The following is a 19,533-nucleotide window of genomic DNA, read 5'->3' as shown; positions in this document are numbered from 1 at the left end:
CAGGGCAGACGCACGCCTCTATCAAGGTGCTTCTGGCGGCTATCTCCCGCTACACCAGGTCTCCAGGACGGTCTTCTCTTTGGTCCCACCGTCTAGTGAAGGAGTTCCTCAAATGACTGTTTCGATCATTACCGCCGGAGAAGGCCCCTACCCCGGCGTGTGAACTCAACGTGGTGCTGACGAGGATCATGGGGGCTCCCTTCAAGCATATGCATCAGGCCCCTCTCAAGTTCCTTTCGTGGAAGACAGCTTTTCTCGTGGCCATCAACTCTGCCAGGAGGATAGGTGAGATCCAGGTCCTTTCCTGCGAACAGCCTTAGCTGACTTTTCACAACACAACGGTGGTGCTGCGGATGCACCCCTCCTTCATGCCAAAGGTTCTGTCGGAATTCCACCTCAATAAGCCTTTGGTGTTGCCTGTGTTTTTTCCAAAACCTTTGTTGCCGGCTAAAAGGACTTTGCACTGGCTGGATGTGGCTTGTGCGCTGAAGTTCTATGTGGCCCGCACAAAGTGTTTCCGGAAGACATCTCAACCATTCATGAACTTTGGTCCTGTGAACCATGGGAAAGCCTTGTCCAAGGCTTCCATCTCCAGGTGTCTCTCCGGCTGCATCACACACTGTCACTGGTTGTCAAACCAACCGCTGCCCGGCCGTCCGAGAGCCCATTCTACCAGAGCGATCGCTGCGACGACGGTGTTCCTGTCTGGTGTGCCCCTGCTGGACATCTGCAGGGCTGCTACGTGGAGGTCCACGCACACCTTTACAAGATTCTACTGCGTCCACAGGGATTCCATAGAGGAGTCCAGGGTTGGCCAAGCAGTGCTACGCAACCTGTTCGCTTGAAAGTGAGCCTGTTCCGGAGGGAAGAGTATTTGCTTCTGTTGAGCCTTGCCACCTCCTGTGGTTGTGTAATGTTGTACTGCTATGTATTCTTTATTCATGAGCATGTGAATCCATGCCAGACCCCATGCTGGAAAAGGAACAAGTTGCTTACCTGCAACTATTGTTCTCCAGCATGGGTCTGGCATGGATTCACAATCAAACACTCCCTTCTGCCCCTCTGTGGCTCTTCTTGGTCATACTGCCACTTTATGGGCTATTAAATCTGAAGATGGCTGCCAGAGGAGGGGTTTAGGGAGAAGGGCATTCATTGGCTGGGGGCAGTATGACCCAGAACTCAGTGATTGGTTTATCGGAGAAAGACAGTTTGTAAGTGAAAGTGAAACTGTTTTTTCTTTTTGATTCCCGGCCTGACGACGGGGAATATTCATGAGCATGTGAATCCATGCAAGACCCATTCTGGAGAACAATAGTTACAGGTAAGTAACTTGTTCCTTCTGATTCCGTTTGTATCACAGGTACTCATTGCTACCCATGTACTCTCAGATCATGCAGCAGTTGAGTGTACATCTGCAGTTGATAGGTTGTCCCCCGTTAGCAGGCCCCCATGGAAGCTGCACGACCCGGCCCTCTCAGATTTGATTTTCTAAGGACTCCATAACTAAGGCAATAACTGATTTCTTTAGGGAAAATAGCACTGATACCGTTCCGACTGCCACAGTATGCGACCCTATGAAGGCAGTGATTAGATGGGAACTGATTGCTCACACGACTGCTTGCACTTATAGGAATAGAACCCAAAGGTAGGCACTTTAGGGGGAGATGCGCGCTTCAGAAATGCTTCATAAGCATTTCAATTCTGTCATGGCCAGGAAGGGCCTACGGGTAGCGCAAAATAAACTAGAAGCACACTTAGCAGGACATACGGCCAAATCGATTATTCGTGCTAAGCAATCTTATTATGCCATGGGTAATATGGTGAATACATTTCTGGTTCATAAATTGAAGGCCATACATACAACAAATACTACAGCAGTGCTGGTAGACTCAGACATAAATATTCAGTACAGGGAATCAGCGAAAAGGAAGGTTTCTGAATGATATTTACCCACAGAATCTACAGCAGGCCCGCCTCCCCCCCCCCCATCTCTGCGACTTATGCCAGACTACCAAATTAGCCTCTCGTCTACTGGTCAGGAGACCTTAGACACTCCTGTAACCACGGAAGAGGTGGCAATAGCAATAGTTTCTCTTAAACACACGACCCCTAGTCCGGATGGTTTCTCAGCATCGTTTATACGATTTTTCAACCACAACTACTCAAACCTTTGACTAACTTATTCAACTTGTTCCCGGAATTTAGGGAGGGTTACTCCTTCGATGGAGTCAACTACAATTTTAATACTTAAGCTGGGGAATCCCACACAGGATTGTCACCCGTACAGGCCAATTTCTTTGAACCTGGATGCCAAGTTGTACTCTAAGGTGTTGGCCTCGAGGTTGGGGACGGTTCTACCCCAACTGATAAATCCGGATCAGGCTGGGTTTATTCCAAAGCGAAGCACACAAGACAACATTAGATGAGTCTTGGATATCCTTGACCTAGCCAGGAGGGGATAGTCTTGCCCTGGGAGTACTCACACTGGATGCTACTAAAGCATTCGACAGAGTGCACTGGCCCTACCTTTGTGAGGTTCTGCTTGCTTTTGGATTTGGCCCGTTGGCTAACTACCATTGACCTTTTACTCAAATATGGATTAATTGCCCCTGTCCCTATCGCTCATGGAACTAAGCAGGGTTGTCCACTGTCTCCTTTGATTTTTGCTCTTGTAATGGAGCCATTTGCGCAAAGGATCAGAGACAACTCGGAGATCACAGGGACTGAGGTAGCTTGGGTGCAACACAAAATGCCTCTTTATGCCGATGATGTCCTGCTCATGTTAACTAATATACCAACCTCCCTTGAGGCTGTCATGTCTGAATTGAGATGATTTGAACTGGCTTCTCTGTCAATTACTAGAAATCCTTGCCATAAGTGTGCAATTGCCCAAGCAAGTCATTGCCGCTGCGAGATCCACCTGTCGAATTCCGTGGGCATCTGACACTATTGAGTACCTGGGGGTGAGGATTCCTTTTTCCCCGCAGGATGTATATTGGGTCAACTTCCCAGGGTTGCTTAAGGATCTTGCCGAAGATCTTAAACGTTGGAGTAAGCAGGAAATATCACTGATGGGACGAATCGCTGCAGTAAAAATTAATCTTTTACCCAGATTCTTGTATCTTTGTCAAGCCTTGCTAGTTAAGATACCCAACCTTGAAGTACGTATGCTGCAGCGTAGCGTCCTACAATTTATCTGGGTGGGCAAAAAGCCTAGAGTTCCAAAAGCTGAGGTTTTAAGCGATGCCCGGAGGGGAGCAATGGCGGCTCTGGACGTCCTCAGGTATTATGTGGCTGCTCGGGTTACGCGCATTTTGGCTTGGAGGTCCCCTCCCAGATGGGTAGCTCTTGAGAAAGCCAACTCCTCACACACACTTGAGCTCGACAAAAATCTTGCTGTATTACTGGCACGTGGCTTTTATGAAGAAGTGGGTGATTCGGGTTTCAGACCGTGCTCTCCAGTCTTTGGTAATGCAGAATTCTCCCCAGGATTCTTAGGGAATAGTTTTTCAAATTGGCATAATGGGGGTCTGCATAGCTTGCATCAGCTGTACCAGGAGGGCTCTCCTCTCTCGTGTCCGAATGTAAGGCTCAATTCTCACTAACCGAAGGCGAACGATTTAGATATGGTCATATTCGGCACTGGATTTCACAACTGTGAGGAGCCAGGTGACCCGCGAAGGTGAGAGTATTGGAATGTACCCAACAGTATGGCATAGATGGGGGTAGAATCTCATGCTTTTATAAACTTTTGGGAGGCAACTTACTAACCGTCAGTTCCTCCTACATTGCCATTTGGAAAGTGGATGTGGGACCTCCTGTCGAGGATTTATGGGAAGAGATCTGGGCTAGAAACCACGCCTCCTCTAGATGTGTAACCAATAGAGAATGTATGCATAAACTTTGCTACAGATGGTACCGGCCCCTGCTAACTTTACATAAAATGAATGCTGCTTTGAATTCGGGGGTGCGGCCTCGGGAAGCTACTTTCATATGTGGTGGTCCTGTCATGTGATCCACACTTTTTGGGTTGCTGTACTGTCTCACATTAAGGAGAGAACTGCAGTGGACTTACCCCTGGCTCCACTAGTTGGCCTAACGCGTCGCTCAGTGGAAGATGTGTACCCTAAATCGGGTTGCAGAGCACAATCGGTGACACACCAATTTTTAGCAACTAAAATATAAATAGCACGATCGTGGAAGGCTCCTATGGGGCCAGTTTTGGCACAATGGTGGATGGAGGTATGGGACATCTTGGTTGACGAAAAAGTTACAGCATGTGTAAAACAATGCGCTGCCTTGGTATCTAGATTTCTGGCTCCCATTTGTTGACTATTACCAGAATTTTCCCTCCCTAACTTTTAAACCGTCTCTACTTTCAAACTATTCCCTGATGTGATGTCCTTGGAGTGGTACTTTTTTTATTTTAACAGGGTTATGCATTTTCGCATTAGCGCCTCGTGGTGGGATGGCTTGTTGGACCCGGGAATGTTGTGCATTATGCATTCAGCCATATTTTACTGTCTATGTATGTCTCGCATCCTTGTTTGAATAAAAGGTTTGGGAAAAAAGTTATAGAATTTTGCTTTTATACTTAACAGATACTTCATTGTTCTGATATTGTGACATGTGTAGGCTTAATTGAGCTGCAACAAGAATGCTGTGTGACTTGACTAGTTTATATTTGTGTATGATTTTGTATTATCTGGGGAGATGGTTTATATTTATGGCCTGTATTGTTTGTCTAATTGTGCATAGGAGACTTTTAAATATTCATGTTCGTGTGCAAGGTTTGTTGGAAACCAAAGCACAAATGGAAAAATAAATAAAAAAGAATGCTAATCCATGCACTGGGAGAAATTGTTAACCCTGAGGTGCAGGCCCGTTTCTTGGCACGGGCGAGGCGGGCAGCTGCCCGGGGCGCAACCGCCAGGGGGGTTCGCAATTACCCCGCTACACTGGAGCCTCTGGAGGGAATAAAATTCCCCAGTTTGTGGGGCGGCGCATTGCCGTGGGGAGAGTTCTGTGGGTCAGGTACTGGCGCTGCCCCTTCCGACTGTAATGTCACAAGTACTACGTAACATTACAGAAGTCAGAGGCTTCCTCCGACCACTTTTGCGCCACTTGGGGTGGGGGCATAAGCACAACAATTAAAACACTTCAGGTCCCCCTGCAGCTAAAACCAGCTCCTCCCATCACAATGCAGGCAGGAAACTGCTAATGGTGGGCCATTAGTCACTGAATGGTTTCGTGCTGACATTGTGTTGGGAGGGGAGGTAGTGTGGGGCGTGGGCGTGCACTGTAGGCAGCTTTGCCTCTCCCAAAATAAAAGTTTAAAGCGGCGCTATTTCTTTCATGCTGCTTCTTTTCCAAACTTGATATCAATTCCACTTTAAACCACTTCCATGGCACTGGTGATGAGTTACTTCATTATGCTGATAATAGTTTTGATCAGTGTTGCTGAGTAAATATTCTTTAAGCCATGACCCGGTGCATTTATTTATTTATGCAATGTTTGTCGGGTACATGGACACAGATTATTTATTTATGCAATGTTTGTCGGATACCTGTATCCGACAAACATTGCATAAATAAATAGGTACCCGACAAACATTGCATGAATAAATAAATAATCCGGTTCCATGTCTCCTTATAACAAGTCAACAGTCAGACTTTACTGTATCAAAGCATACACTTGATCCCCATTGAAAGAATTTTAAAGTGATTGTTTATTGTGTTCCGGTGTCTCCTTGTCATTGCCCTTTTGGCTTAGGTTGCCTCCAAACCCCCTTCAGCATCTTGTGTTCTTTGATGGTTGCATATACTGCATCCTGTGCCATATTCATGTTCTCTTGGTGTGCCCAGTCCTCATTATCTGCAGCCTAAGTGGGACTAGAGCATACAATTGTCTTGGGCACCAATGAAAAAGTGGCCCACTGTTGCAAATGGCAATTCATTCCTTGTGTAACGGACTGTTTGACTTTGGGTAGGAGTCCCTTAATGGTGTAGTTTGGGAGTGGGGTGGGGCGCGGGGTGCGGTGGGGCTGGGGCGCGGTGGGGCTGGGACGCGGGGTGCGGTGGGGCTGGGACGCGGGGTGCGGTGGGGCTGGGACGCGGGGTGCGGTGGGGCTGGTGCATGGGGCGCGGTGGGGCTGGGGCGCGGGATGGGATGTGGGGCGTGTATTCCTAGTGTTTCGCTCTGGGCACCAAATGGATTAGAAATTGCCCTGCTGAAGTGCGTTATAATGGTTTTCAAACAGGCAAAATAACTGTGGAAACCATGATGACCATTCTCCGTGATAAAGAGAGTGGAATTAACATGCAAGGAGGATTCATGACAAGTGGGAGTATGGCATCCATCCTGCCACAAGACTGCAGCCTACCTTGTGTTCACTTATTTACAGGCACGCCTGATGCAGACAGGTGTGAAACCATTGTTCGCTAAACACTCCTTTTGCTTGGTATAATATTTCTTTACATTAATGTTTTGGCTATAGAACAGTGATAAAACACACAAGTTATGAAATAGTTCAGTTGACATTCATCACACAATGTTGTCCATGCACGAAGCCCCCAAAACAGACCACCTTGAGTTAAGCATTTCCATAAAACATTCAGGTGCTTCGTTTCAGCAATATGGTGATTAGCCCTCTCTTAATATGGCATTCTTCCGTGTTAATGTGTCTACGTACATGGGGGAGTAAACAATGTTACGTTGGTGTCATGAAACAGAAAAGTCAAAATGTTTTTCATTTATGTGATTTTTATTATTTTTTGATCCCAGCAATTAAACCACTGTACAGGGCTTTTGTAATCCCCGGTAGCCTTTCAAATACTGTGCTGTCCTTGTGTCGGTGCAGAAGGGTCCCTCCTTTGTTCCTGCTCAGTCCCGTGTGTGCCTCGAGCTCCTGTATTCCCACCACAGCCCCGTAGTGTAGAGCTCGGTTCTACTCCATGCGACTTAATTTCTTCAAACCCCCTCTTTCCCAGTCTCCCCTTCCTCTCTCCACGGCCGCTCAGTGTTGCCAGGTCAGAAGGAAAAAAATAAGCTGAATGTTCCTTTGAAACAAGCCCAAAACAAGCTGGCTCCCAACCAAATAAGCTGCAAAAACAAGCGCACCTCTAAAATAAGGTGGAAAGGTCTCAGAAGTTGAAAAATAACTATAACGCAAAGAATACATACAGAGAGCTCAAACATATGTTAACAAAAAGCATTTATTCAAATTGTTATTTTCTAACAATTGGTGTCTATTTTAATTTTTTGTATGTGTGCGACTTATAAACGCAACATTATTGGCTTTTTGGATCCTTGGCTGCTCTGGTCCTTGATTCGTCGCTCACCTCTGGTCCTTGGCTCCATTGCAGGTACCTGCCAAGTAGCCCCATGTACTTCATGACACTGAGCCAGTCCAGGCATTTCCTATCAAATGCTAGGACTGGTATTTTATTTCTTCCCATTATAAGTATGGGCCTACAAGGACCAGTATGCAAAGGGAAAATCCAGGACTGACTCATGGCGACAAGCGTGACATGGCCCCCTCACTGTCGTCCTTCTGGTATTGGGAAACCTGGTTGATTGCTGTCATCTGGTCCTTGGTTCATATAGTCCATCACCCCTCTGGTCATTGGCTCCCTCATGACTTACTCCTCTAGTAAATCACTAGCCCACCCATTGACTGTTCATTGCCATGCTAATCCCCAACCCTGTTCTTGCCCCTCCCCGCCCAAAACACCTTCTCATGGGAACTCTTTGAGCTCTCTTTAATCAAGCCTTAACATTAAACTTTGCACTCAATGCTGAATTAATTTGAGCTGTAAATGCTACTGGTGTAATAGAAATGTCTTAACCTGGTCTGCGTTCAGCCAATCAAGTTAAAAGCACTGTGTGTGTCCTTCAGTGAAGTCATGTTAACAGTTTTTGGCTTTTGCAAACGTATCAGGCATTTGCCAGGCACTGCCATTAGATGCCCTGGTACTTGCACCTGGTGCCGTTCATACAACTAAAGACAGCAGTGCCTACCAAGGGCCTTTCCCATGCCTACACAAAACCCTAAACTATTGTCATTGTCTATGCTTGTTTCCATCATGACTAAACTACATGTTGCTGTAAATACCCCGTGTTTACCTCTTGGCTAGGTAATGCGTCTTCAAAGGCTCTCTCATATTGAAAGAGCCCATCAATGGAAAAGAAAGGAGTACTTGCATGTCGTTAAGGGGCTGCAGACAGCCCCGTCCAGGACGCTGCATGGGGCTTCACATCAGGAAGGCAATCAGCCCGAGCCTCACAGCGTGTGCATGACTGCTTACGGCAGGACGGCATGTTCGCCTTTCATATTCATTTTTCTTTTTTGTAAATGGGGCCAAGTCAGACAGACTGGCAAACAAGCGGAACAATAAGCACACTATTAAGGAAAAACGCGGACAAAAACTGCGACAAGCAACCTGCTAATATTATAAGCGACTTTGGGCAAAAACAAGCCCAAAGTCACTTATAATATAATAAGCGGACATGGCAACACTGCGGCCGCTACAAAAGAAGAAAATATGAGAACTGCTTAAATGATGGACACGGCACTCAAGGACAGGGGTGGAGCTACGCAGATCACTGGCCAATCCCAGGAACAGAAATGTAGGAGGGCGGGCTATAACATTAGCTTTTCATTTCGGGCTGCATGTATGGCTGTAGCCATCAAGTGGGCGTGACTCCGAAGATTGCCAACACTGCCTCCCACAATCTATCATGGCCCGCAGGATAGCATACAACAGAGGAATGCGTGTGTTCAGGACATCTTACCCCCAAAACACACCGAAAAAGCCCCCTCTCCGAGCAGGCCAAATCGCCCCTATTCATTAAAATACACAACTATAAGATAGCTTTATTACTTTATATAAACCAAATAAGCTTGGTGACGGAGGATTGCCCGGGGTCATCAGCTCTCGGCCATTGTGCTGTTTCAAAAGCAGCCTTCCAGCTCGAGCAAAGATGACGATATGATGAGATGAAGACTGAGCGTAACCTGACTCTCGGGCTCCTGACATACCAGTTACGTCCTAACGTGCAAATCACGTGATGAAGAGTGGGCGGATCGTTGTTTTGGTCCGTTTCTCGGATGGGAAGTGGGAACTAAACACTACCATTTTGAAAGCGTTAGCAAAGTCTTTCTTTCTTTCTTGCACTAACCAGGGAGGCCGGAGAAAATTGACCATGTCTTTCAAGAGAGAAGGAGACGATAGCAGCCAGCTCAATGTGCTAAGGGTGGGTTTGCTCGGATCGGTGCTAAAGCAAGTACTGTTGTGGCTTCTGTCTCAGTGCGTTCTGGTACCTGTAGTTCATTGTGGTTTCAATACCACCATAGTGAATTTGGCTTCTAGGAATTATGTTACCATGTAGACGTCCATCTTTAGGTGTTTGGTAGCAAGAAGCCTTTCCCGTTGACCCATTTGTTTGCACCTGCTCTGTATGCGTACCTCGATGGCTCAGGTTGAGACGTGAGTGGGTATGTTGATTGATGCTAGCACGTACATGTGTACAGGCTTTCGGGAAGAACGCACGGGAGCTTTTGCTTACTGTACTCTGCAGTTTCCCAGCCACAGTATTATGTAAAGTGCGAGAAACATTGGCATGGTCGACTTTGGTCGATGCATCATTTCAAGTCTTCTTTGTGACGCACAACATTTGTATTACAAACATCATAAATGTTAAAGATGCATTAGTATGGCAAGAATGTTTCGCCTGATATCAAATCTGTATGACTTTTTGCAAAGGCATGTGTACCGGGGGATAGAGAATGTGAGTTAATTGCCTGTCCCTGTTACCAATCTAGTCAAGTGAGTCAAACGTTGCCAGGAAAGTTAGGGAGAAATGGTAACTTTGTTTATTTTATTTATTGTTCACTTGGCAGGCGCTTATACAGGAAGCAAACACTGTTTGAAAGCGAGGGGACAGGGGATGATGGACAATGTAATTACAACAATGTTAAATAATTAAATACAACAAAAAGAAGAGACAATGGGGAGGGGAAAGACAAACCTACTATGCCTTGTGAGTGTTCAGAACGTGCAAGGGGAGAGGGGTGTGGGATAGGTGCTGTGCTCATGGAGAGCAGCAGGTGAAGTGCTATGGAGAAAGGTAAGTGGTGGAAGGTGATCCGAGGAAAATGCAGAGGTGGACAGCAGCTGGGAGGATAAGATGTGGGAGATTAAGGAGGATGCATAAGGGCCCTGCACAACAGTCAAGCTACTGTGCGATTAGCAGGGGAGAGGGGGAGGGAAGGATGAGATAAAGAGGAATGTCTTGAGGCTTTTCCGGAACTTAAGAAGGTCCTGCTTAAGACGAGGAGGGATGGGGAGGCTGTTCCAGAGAAGGGAGCCCTCTGAGGAAAGCGATCAACCACCTGCTCTCTGTTTAGCAAACCGCTTCACATGCAAGGAGTTGGTGCTAGAGGAACGCAGGTGTCTAGAGGGGGAGTATTTGGTCAGAATGAGTTGCAGATAAGAGTGGTCTCGGTCCCAGACAGCCTTGTGGATGATGCAGAGGGATTTGAATTTAATCTGTGCTGCGATCGGGAGCCAATGGAGACTTTGTAAGGCAGGAGAGATTTAGTCTTTGGGCTTGAGGCCAAGGATAAGTTTTGCTACCGTATTCTGGATTAGCTGGAGGGGTTACAGATTGGGCAAAGGTAGGTTAAGAAGGACGCTATTGCGTCGACAAATAGGGGGGCACACATAAAAGTGGGGTGCCGCCTCTGAAAGGTAATGTGTGATGTCATAAGCACTCCTGCAGAGAGGCTTTTGTGCACACCAACTACCCACACCCCACTGCCCTTCCCCTTCCTTCAGAAGCAGGCACAAAACCATTTAATGACTAATGGCACATCATTAGCGGTTTTCCTGCGCTGCTTTCTGATGGGAGGGGCTGCATGGAGGCCGCTGTGCAGAAGCCCGGCAGGAACACTTGAGAAGTAGCTCGGGCTCATGTTCATACTGATGCCAAAATGCATACCAAGATCACTGCTAGCTTTCAGACAAAAGGAGAGTATTTGCCGCGTGTGATATGCAGACATTTGCCATAGTGTCACAAATAACACCACGAACAGAGAACACGGTCACTGCTCGCCTTAGGTAGGGGGGGAAAAAGAGGGGGTGGGAGTTTTTCAGAGGGGGGCTGCTCCGCCCCTGACCCCCAGGCCTTTCCCTGGCAACGCCACTGACTATTGCAACAGTCAAGACCACCCATTATGGGTTAATGTGGGGAGAGGTGTTATAGCTTGGTGTTGCTGGGGTCATGTTTACCATAGCACCCTGTGCTGGTGATGTCGGAGTGGAATGTACGGTGTGATGGTGTGTTAAGGGTTCAAGGTGTGGCAGTCGGAGATGGGGAGCTGGCTGGAAGGTTGTAGATGACCAGGAAGTCGTTCGTCTGTGGATCTAGCTTAATTATGGCACTTACATCATGTGTTCTGGAAGTATCAGTGGACTATAAAGCTTATCATACATTGTTGGGTAGATTTTCCATTTTTGAGTGAAATTCACCCCACTTTGTGAGTGTCCCACCATTTTTGCCAGACTATTGAATTTTTGGACTGATTATCCTGAGTGAGTGGGAACCTTTTTCCCCACTATTTTTACCTCTTTTTAATGGAGTTCTGCTTTCCTACATCTTTTCAGGCATCTACATTTTATTATTGCAGCACACAGCACTTTCTGTGCAGTGCTGCTGGGGATCTCTTTGAGCTTCCCTCTTTAATTTACCTATGTTAACCAGGGCAGGAGGACATTTCTTGTACCACCTTTATTTTATTTTCCGAAATCGGCACACCCCACCTTAAGTGGAGTGCTGAGGGGAAATATGTTCTTGCTTTTCCAGTAACTTTTAGTTTTTTTATTTGTTTTAGTTTCGAAAAGAAAATTAAACTTTTTGTCACAATTTACATAGTTATCCCAATTTTTTACAATTTTCACCATGACATGTTACTTCCTTAACTCTTAAATTACTTTCCTACGCGCATCAAGCCGCTATAGGCCGGAAATTAATGGTTCATTTGAGTTACTGTTCCAAGTTCATCTGATAGACTGGTGGCAGTGTACTTTCGTGCATGACTTTTGTGATCTTTTGTCACAGGCTTCCGTTGCAGCTGCGATAAGGGACACAAGGGTCACTATTTGCCTAAAATGGTGGCTGTACTTTTGTAAGCCCTGTTCTTGATGACTTGGTCTTTCTTGAGCGCCTTCTTCTAACTGCTTGGACGGGTGTATGGGGGTCTAGATGGGTCTTTTGTCTCTCTGAGTGCCTGAAAGGACAGGAAGTGGGGGGGGGCTGAAACTCCCCTGGTCTTTGTCCTGTGGTGTGATTGCTTAGAACCAGTGTGTCCCCATTGGACAGCCACCCTGAAAGTTTGAAGGAAATCATGTCTGGTGTTTGGTGGGCGCAGCCAGTTTTCGTGCATAAAAGGCAAGGGTCCTGGAGCAAAAACTCAGAGTTCACCACTGGAACTGAAGATCCAAAGAAGGACATCCACAGCGACCACCACAGCTGGCTAAGTAACCGCTGCAGTACCAACCTCAACGTCTGTGCAACAGGGAAGCCCAAAAGAGGATGGCTTCCTCCCTTGGACTGGTGGGCCTAACCAGTCCCAAGATGAACTGCATTTTGCACCATCCTTGGATGAGCAGCAGCCTCCACGGCCTGCAATTCCTCAATGCCTGGAGTCCTGGCCAATTTGCAGTGCAACGTCTTCTGAAGCGTGGTTTTGTCTGAAACTTGGCAGGCATCCTTCTCGACCTACAAGTGACTGGTTCTGGCGCCTGAAAGTCCCCTCAGCCGAGACGTGGACAGAGAAAGGGCATATACTACACCGCACGACAACCGTCCTTCAATCCGAGCTTTGAAAGAGGCACCAATGAGCCAGTGATGCGAAGATATATTCTGCTGGGTGTCCAACTGCTCGAGTTCAACTACCAGATCCATCCCCAGTTCGTTTCATCAGTCGTCAAGATAAAGAATCCTGAACCGGGGTCTGCTGTTGCCTCTTCTTGGGGACTGTCTTGCTGCACCAGCTTCTTCGCTTACAAGATATTGTTCAGCCCCTAATACTTACCTGGGGGCTGCTTTGTTGTCCCTGTACTTCATAGGGTTGCAGTTAAGCTGTTACTTGCATCATCTCCCAAGCCTACCTTGAGCGACATTGGGGCGGACAACCATTTGTTGTCTATCTCGCCTTAGGACACTGGTCCTTAGGGAAATCGACGAGGGAACCCCGTAATTTCCTTACCCAAAGAAATCTAACTGATATTCACATGTAAACTTGAGAAAACGTCCTAGACTCTGCTTGGTCCACTACCTACCTGCCTTTTCTTCCTCAGTCCTTGGTCACTGGATACCCAGTGCCCCCCTTGACTTTGCGAGGCTCACCTAAAATAGGGTAGAACTTCCTAAAATTGGCTAAGCAGGGGTTAACTTAAGTTATATAAGTTGATCTAAAGTTTGCATACTTGTTTCAGAAGTTTCTACTACTTTTTGTGTTACCTTACAAATGTTCTAACAGTATTTTATCCTTTGGATATTGCAAGTATTCTGTGATTATATTACTGTGTGATAGTACTTACCTTACTTGAATGGTATATCCTCAGTGTATATAACATGCATACTTATTTTGTTTATATATAACTGCTAGTGTGTAAGTGTTTCCTTGAGCTCTTTGTGCCTCAACCAGCCCTCCTCCCTCCTAGGCTATTCCTGGCTGCTCAGCAATTGCTACCAAATCTTTGGGTAGTTCGGACTAAACCTAAAGGGCGTAACCCTGTTCACCAAGGGTGGGGTTTTTAAAGTGTTGACCCAAACTGGATTTTACAAAAAACCCTAACATACGTACTCCAGGATCCTGTGTCCTCTGTCTCTATCGACCTACCCCACTTCAGAATTCATGGAGTGTCTGTGAAGAGAGGGTGTTCTATCTTCATACTTTGTTTACTCGCGAAGGTGTGCATGCTGAAAGCTTTTGTTACAGATAAGTGTCCAGTTTACAGTGATGGAATTGCAACTGTTTTTGAGTGAGTTGGGAATCGAACTGGAGAATGCTCTCTACCATCCTTCGGTAAAATGGTCTGGTGAATATGGCGATGAAAAACATTAAGGGTTACACCTAATGGGCAGTGGCAAATTAGGTTTAAGTGCATGATGCTATAAGGGACATGCTTTGGTTATATTGCATCATGCTGCATTGTGTAACTGAGGTGAGTCCTTTTTGAATCGTTGAGAGGGAGTAGAGCTTCTTCCAAATTGGAAGAAGTTGTAGGGAGAGATCTTGTGGGCCTATGCTAACTATTCAGAGTCAGAGAGGTTGTACGTGCACACTACAGTATTACGAACCAAAGACTTTGACAGAAGTGAGTCACAATGTGGTTAAGTGAAGCACAGTGCAAAATGTGCACTCGCCATTGGCTAGTGATCATTTCTTACTTGCCAAGAGTGAATTAGTGTACGGTGTATATGTGTAAAATTGAGGTGGCAAGTAACTTTTTATGGATGGCTTACAACTTGAAATATTTACCTCTGGGTGAAAAGATGGGAAGTGGTGGAATGTAGAGAATGGAGAATATGTGAAATGGATAATAGTATTTGAATGAGCTGAGGAGATGGAAGTAGGGTTGGGAGTGACGACAGGGATTTTTGTGATGGTGCTCAGGCCCTAGTCCCTGAAGAAGCTCTTTGAGATTCTCTGGTAGTGTGGGAGCTAATACTTCCAAGAATGCTTGGGTTATGGATATATCTTGCAAAAGTGAAGTGCAGAATCTGGGGAGGAGGCGGAGTGGGGACTATGTGAATGTGAATCATCTATAGGTAAGTTCAAGGGCATATCTCAGACAGCCGGCAGATGTTCCTTTACAGTGTGAAGGTTAGCAGTGTTAATAATAATGTAGACCTGTCATTGCAACTTCTGTTGAATGTTACTTTCTGTGCAGGAGAGTTGTTCCTATTCATCCTTTTCAGATGTTTGTGCAGTGTAATTGGTTACAAATTGGTTACAAAAATATACATGTCTGTTCAACATGCCTCCATATGTCTCTTCCCCGTCACAGTACTTGCTTGAGATGCATCAGCCTACTTTGCAGGAACCACTTTTCAATCTTTGTTTGTTGTTGTTATAACCCCACCCATTTTCCTCTAGGCGTATATATTCCGCCATACCCACAAGGCACCAGTAAACATCTTCTTGCCTTAAGACAGGAACCTGTGTGTACTGCTGGGCTGTGCACTGCTTGTTATCTTGCTGCAGGCCTCCTGAGGGACTGGTTAAGTATTCAGTACGACATTCATTCATCGCCTGTTTTTTTTTTTCTGCACCTTTTGCCGAAAATGTTTTGCCGGGAAAAAAACATTGAAAAATATGGGGTGGGGCAAATAAGGGTTAGGGTGGGGTGGTGTATAGGGAATACATAATGGGGGAGGAGGTGATGGGGGGGGGGGGGAGGGGAAACCCTCCTGCCCCCAAAAAATTGAATTTTTTTTTTCCAGCAAAATATTTTCAGCTAAAAAAGCCACGAAAAATAAACTGGGGATAAATGATCATAGAATCACGTATTCTTACACGCTGGGCAGTATAATTGATTTCCATGTGGAAAATCCTCTGGCTGTTCTGCTAAGCAAGAAGGGCCAGTTGCGTAGCAGAGTTACCAAGTGGACTCTCCTGCGAGGGCATGGTGGGGAGAAATCCTTCAGCTTAAAGGATGTATATAATTAATACAGTATAGCCTTGTGGTGTCAGTGTTTAAAGCCACACTGAGGGCATATAGCACAGACGTTGGTTGAAGGTCTAGTTTCTATACGTTTTCGGTACCCAGGAACAAAAAGGTCCGCAGTCCTTTATGTGCAAGCTGGTTAGGAAAACTATTCTCACCCAAGTTTGTGTAAATAACGTTTTCTTTAACAGCTAATATTTTTTTATAAGATCTTGCTTTATTGTTTGACACCTAAGCAAAGTGGCCATTAATCGCAACCGTACAGAACTGAAGTGGTTCTCGCCTAAAGAATTGTCAATGTACAAGAAAAATGCCAATCTCCAATATGTGGTTCAAGCATTTTGGTCTTCGTCGGGGCATATATGATAGTGATGTTAGCAAATGATTTATAGACCACATTACAAATCATTGCTTGAAAATGCATTCTGCGTGTTCTGATGAACTAACTAGTGTTTGATTCGTTGGTGCCTCCAAAGACCTTTTCGACGAACGATATTAACTAACAAAAATACAACAATGCCAAAAATACAAACAAGCATATTTTAATTCGGAGCAAATCTGTCCAACCCATACTAGATAAAGGTGTCTTACTAACTTGTTGTTCACTATGAACTTAATATTATTGAACTCCAAATATTGAGAGACATTTTACAGCATCTCGATTAATCACTTCTCTAGTGTTCCAAAAAAACAATATTGTGAAGAAAATCTATCGCTCATGGTTTTATCAAGGACATTAAACAACAAGCAAATCATCATCCGTTTTCTGTCCCTACTGCTTGGTAATTTAGAAATCATCAGTCACAAACATGTTCGAAAATCTTCATTCCATATTTGTTTACAACACATCATTGTTGATGATCTGTTTCAAACATGAATCAAAACCACTTCTAATCTTTGCCCAGTCACTCAATCCTAACAACAAAAAAACCAATGTTGATCACAAGTCTGAATTTTCAATGAGCCTGTTGTAGTAAGCCAGACTCAGGAGACGTACAAGAGGTCCTGTTCTAAATCAAAGTTTTCTTAAACCAAAGAGAATACGGCCTCTCCTATCCCTACTTCCAAGGTGGTTCTTTGCCGATCTAAGCAAAATAATAAAGGGTGCTCATCTGGATGTCTTACAACAAAATAGAGTCCATTATTCAAACCTAAGCTCTGTCCCTTCCACTAACGCACAAGACTAACATGAACACATCCAGAAAGGTCTGTAAGGGATTTTCTCTCAACTCTGACAATGGTGGCTGGCTTCTAACCCCCACCCACATGTCTCACTGGCTTCTCTGAAGCAAAGTGTCTCTTTGCTCTTCCTCTTTTCCCAGTGGTGCTTGGTTCTGCCCCCCACCCAAATGTCTCTGTGCCTTCTCCAAGGCGGCCGGCCTGGTTGGACAATTCAGTTTCAGAATTTCGATTGGGTAATAATAATTGTATATAAAATCTTTTGTATGTAAAGCACTTTGGATCAAACCGCTATATAAATAAAAAGTTATTATCTTAATGCCTCCTCTTTTCCTGAAAATATACTCCCTGAGTATTGCTTTTGAGCTGTATTCACTCAGGCCTAGAATATGGATTCTCTCCCCTCACCTTAGGCTTATATCCCCTTCTCCCCCTCCTGGAATACAGCTTCTCTTGTCCTGCTGTCGGATCTTACTTCTTACACCCCGCCTTAGAGTTCTCGTTCTTCTACCCGACATTGGGGTCCTATTACTGTAACCCCGCTGTGGAGTCTTTGGTGTCTTACCCCACATAGGAGTTCTGTTATTCTCACTCCACCCTGGGTTCTTTGCTCTGTCTTTCAGCTCACCTTGGGCTATGCTGGGTTTCTTCACCCTCCTCACCGTTCCCTGTGACAACCGCATACCTTGGTTGCTGGAGCGGCATCTCTAGGGAGGGGCAGTCCCCTCAGCTCACGGTCTGCGTTCTTGCTCCGTTCTGCGCATCGGTTTGACTTCTCTCTGCCGGTCTTCGGCGGTTCGTCAGCTCTGTGAACAGCAGCTGCCGGTTTGCCACATCTGGCATGATCGGTGCTTCTTCTCTCTGTAATGTTTGTGCGAAAATGCGAGCCAGAATAACATGGCGTCGATGCGCAGCCATTTTTTAACACTCCTCTCCCATCACAGTAATAAAATCGGCGTTTACGCGGGCCTCACAGAATAAGCGAATAGCAGCGAAAACAGAGCAAGTCACATAAATATTATCCAAGTGGACTTACTGCGGAGATTAGTTATTGTATTGTCCATTGAAGGATGAATACAAAAAGGGAGTTGGAGCACACTGCAGGTGCATGATAAGCGGTCTGGGAATTAATGCCTCTGTCCCTTCGACTTGTGATCTGCTCTTAGTCCTACCTGCTGAGGGACTAAGCAGTGTTGTGGTGGCCAAGATGCAGTTTTCTTCTGCCTCATGCTTAACGGTGATGTTCCCTATATTCAATATATCTGTGTATGTTTGTTTATTTGTATCTATACCTATACATATTGTGTGAATAAAGGGCCTATAACGAGGCATTTGTTTTATGATATATAGTTTGTGTTTTATTTTTGCTCATCTGAGTCCAATCACTTGTTTTTGCTAAGGGGGCTGGGGAGATGCAAGTGTTAGTGCTTCCCCCATATGGCCAAAAAGACGCAAAAAACACTTCTACAGCCCAAGTATCTCTTACTCTGGACCTCGTCAGAGAGAGCATTATTCCGTGAGCTCCTCGGATCTAAGCATGATGCATCTTCTGCCTCGGGCCTCCGCCTTCCAGGAGGTAGTCTTCTCTTGCAGCTGGCTCAGCTGGACTTCCTTCACCTGTGGCTGACTTTGCAGGACTGCATCCCACTCCGCTTGGCTCAGCAGGAGTTTTTCTTTCTTTCGTGTTGCTTGTCTGCCTTCTGTATGATTCAGGCTAAAACAGGATTGAACCTTCCGGTGGTTTTGTGGTTCACATAACACTGGGATTCTTTATGGGTCAAAAACCACAACAGCGATTTCTGCACACACTTGCCCTGCTCAACCTCCATGTTGCCAACAAATGGGACTCTGTACTTGAGCGAGGATGAGCCAGCGGGTGGCTCAGTGCAGGTAAATCAGAAAGTGTACCCAACGGGTGGCTCATAAGTGCAGCGAGAAGGGACTGTCGGGTTGCAGATACAGACCACACGTGCTCGAGGAGCCAAGAGGCGGTGCGTGGTGCAACTGGACATGCAGGAGCCTGGGCCCAAGTTCAGAGCGTGGCCAGGTGACCAGTGCATGGAGCAGACGGGACATCAGCAGGGAAGAGGAAGAGAGAAAGTGGAAGCGAAGAGGAAGGTCTTGAGTAGCTTCCGGAACCGGAGGTGGTTCTGCTCAAGTTTGAGGGGGTCAGGGAGGCTGTTCCAGATGGAAGCCACAGCTGAAGATAGAAATCTGCCCCCAACTCTCTGCTTGGAAAAGTGACTGACCCTCAGAGAGTTGGAGATGAATGAGCGGAGAGCTTGAGAATGGAGATGTTTAGGAAGAGAGAGTTGGAGGTAGCCTGGTCCGAGGCCCCAGAAAGCCTTGTGGACGATGCAGAGGGTCTTGAACTTGATCCTTGCCTCCACTGGGAGCTAATGAAGAGATTTCAGAGCTGGAGAGATACGATCCTTGGACTTGAGGCCAAGGACAAGTCTTGTAGTCCTGTTGTGGATAAATTGTAGCGGACAGAGAGTTGCGGCAGGAAGATTTAGAAAAGCCTAAATGCAGTAGTCCAGCCTAGAGAGCGCCAGAGCTCTGGAGACAGTGAACTTCTGGGGGAAAGTGAGGAAAGGAAGAATACCTCGGAGGAGG

At 46.0% G+C, this 19,533-nt stretch overlaps 1 protein-coding gene across 2 annotated transcripts in view; it reads left to right on the top strand.

Moving 5' to 3' along the window:
* The first annotated feature begins 8,714 nt into the window (after positions 1–8,714).
* Positions 8,715–19,533, top strand: part of SCNM1 (sodium channel modifier 1) — a 395,472-nt gene continuing 384,653 nt past the window's right edge. The window contains exon 1 of one of the 2 annotated variants that reach the window (XM_069649878.1): positions 8,715–9,256. In XM_069649878.1, the coding sequence (XP_069505979.1) occupies positions 9,071–9,256 (186 nt within the window). In that variant the 5' untranslated portion in view covers positions 8,715–9,070. The remainder of the gene's footprint in view (positions 9,257–19,533) is intronic. The other variant, XM_069649879.1, reaches the window with a different exon arrangement.

This window comes from Ambystoma mexicanum, chromosome 1p (assembly GCF_040938575.1).
Source record: "Ambystoma mexicanum isolate Mex_15411 chromosome 1p, UKY_AmexF1_1, whole genome shotgun sequence".
Taxonomy (NCBI): Eukaryota; Metazoa; Chordata; class Amphibia; order Caudata; family Ambystomatidae; genus Ambystoma; species Ambystoma mexicanum.
The sequence above is the reverse complement of the archived record's forward strand: the minus strand, read 5'-3'. Positions and strand labels throughout refer to the sequence as shown.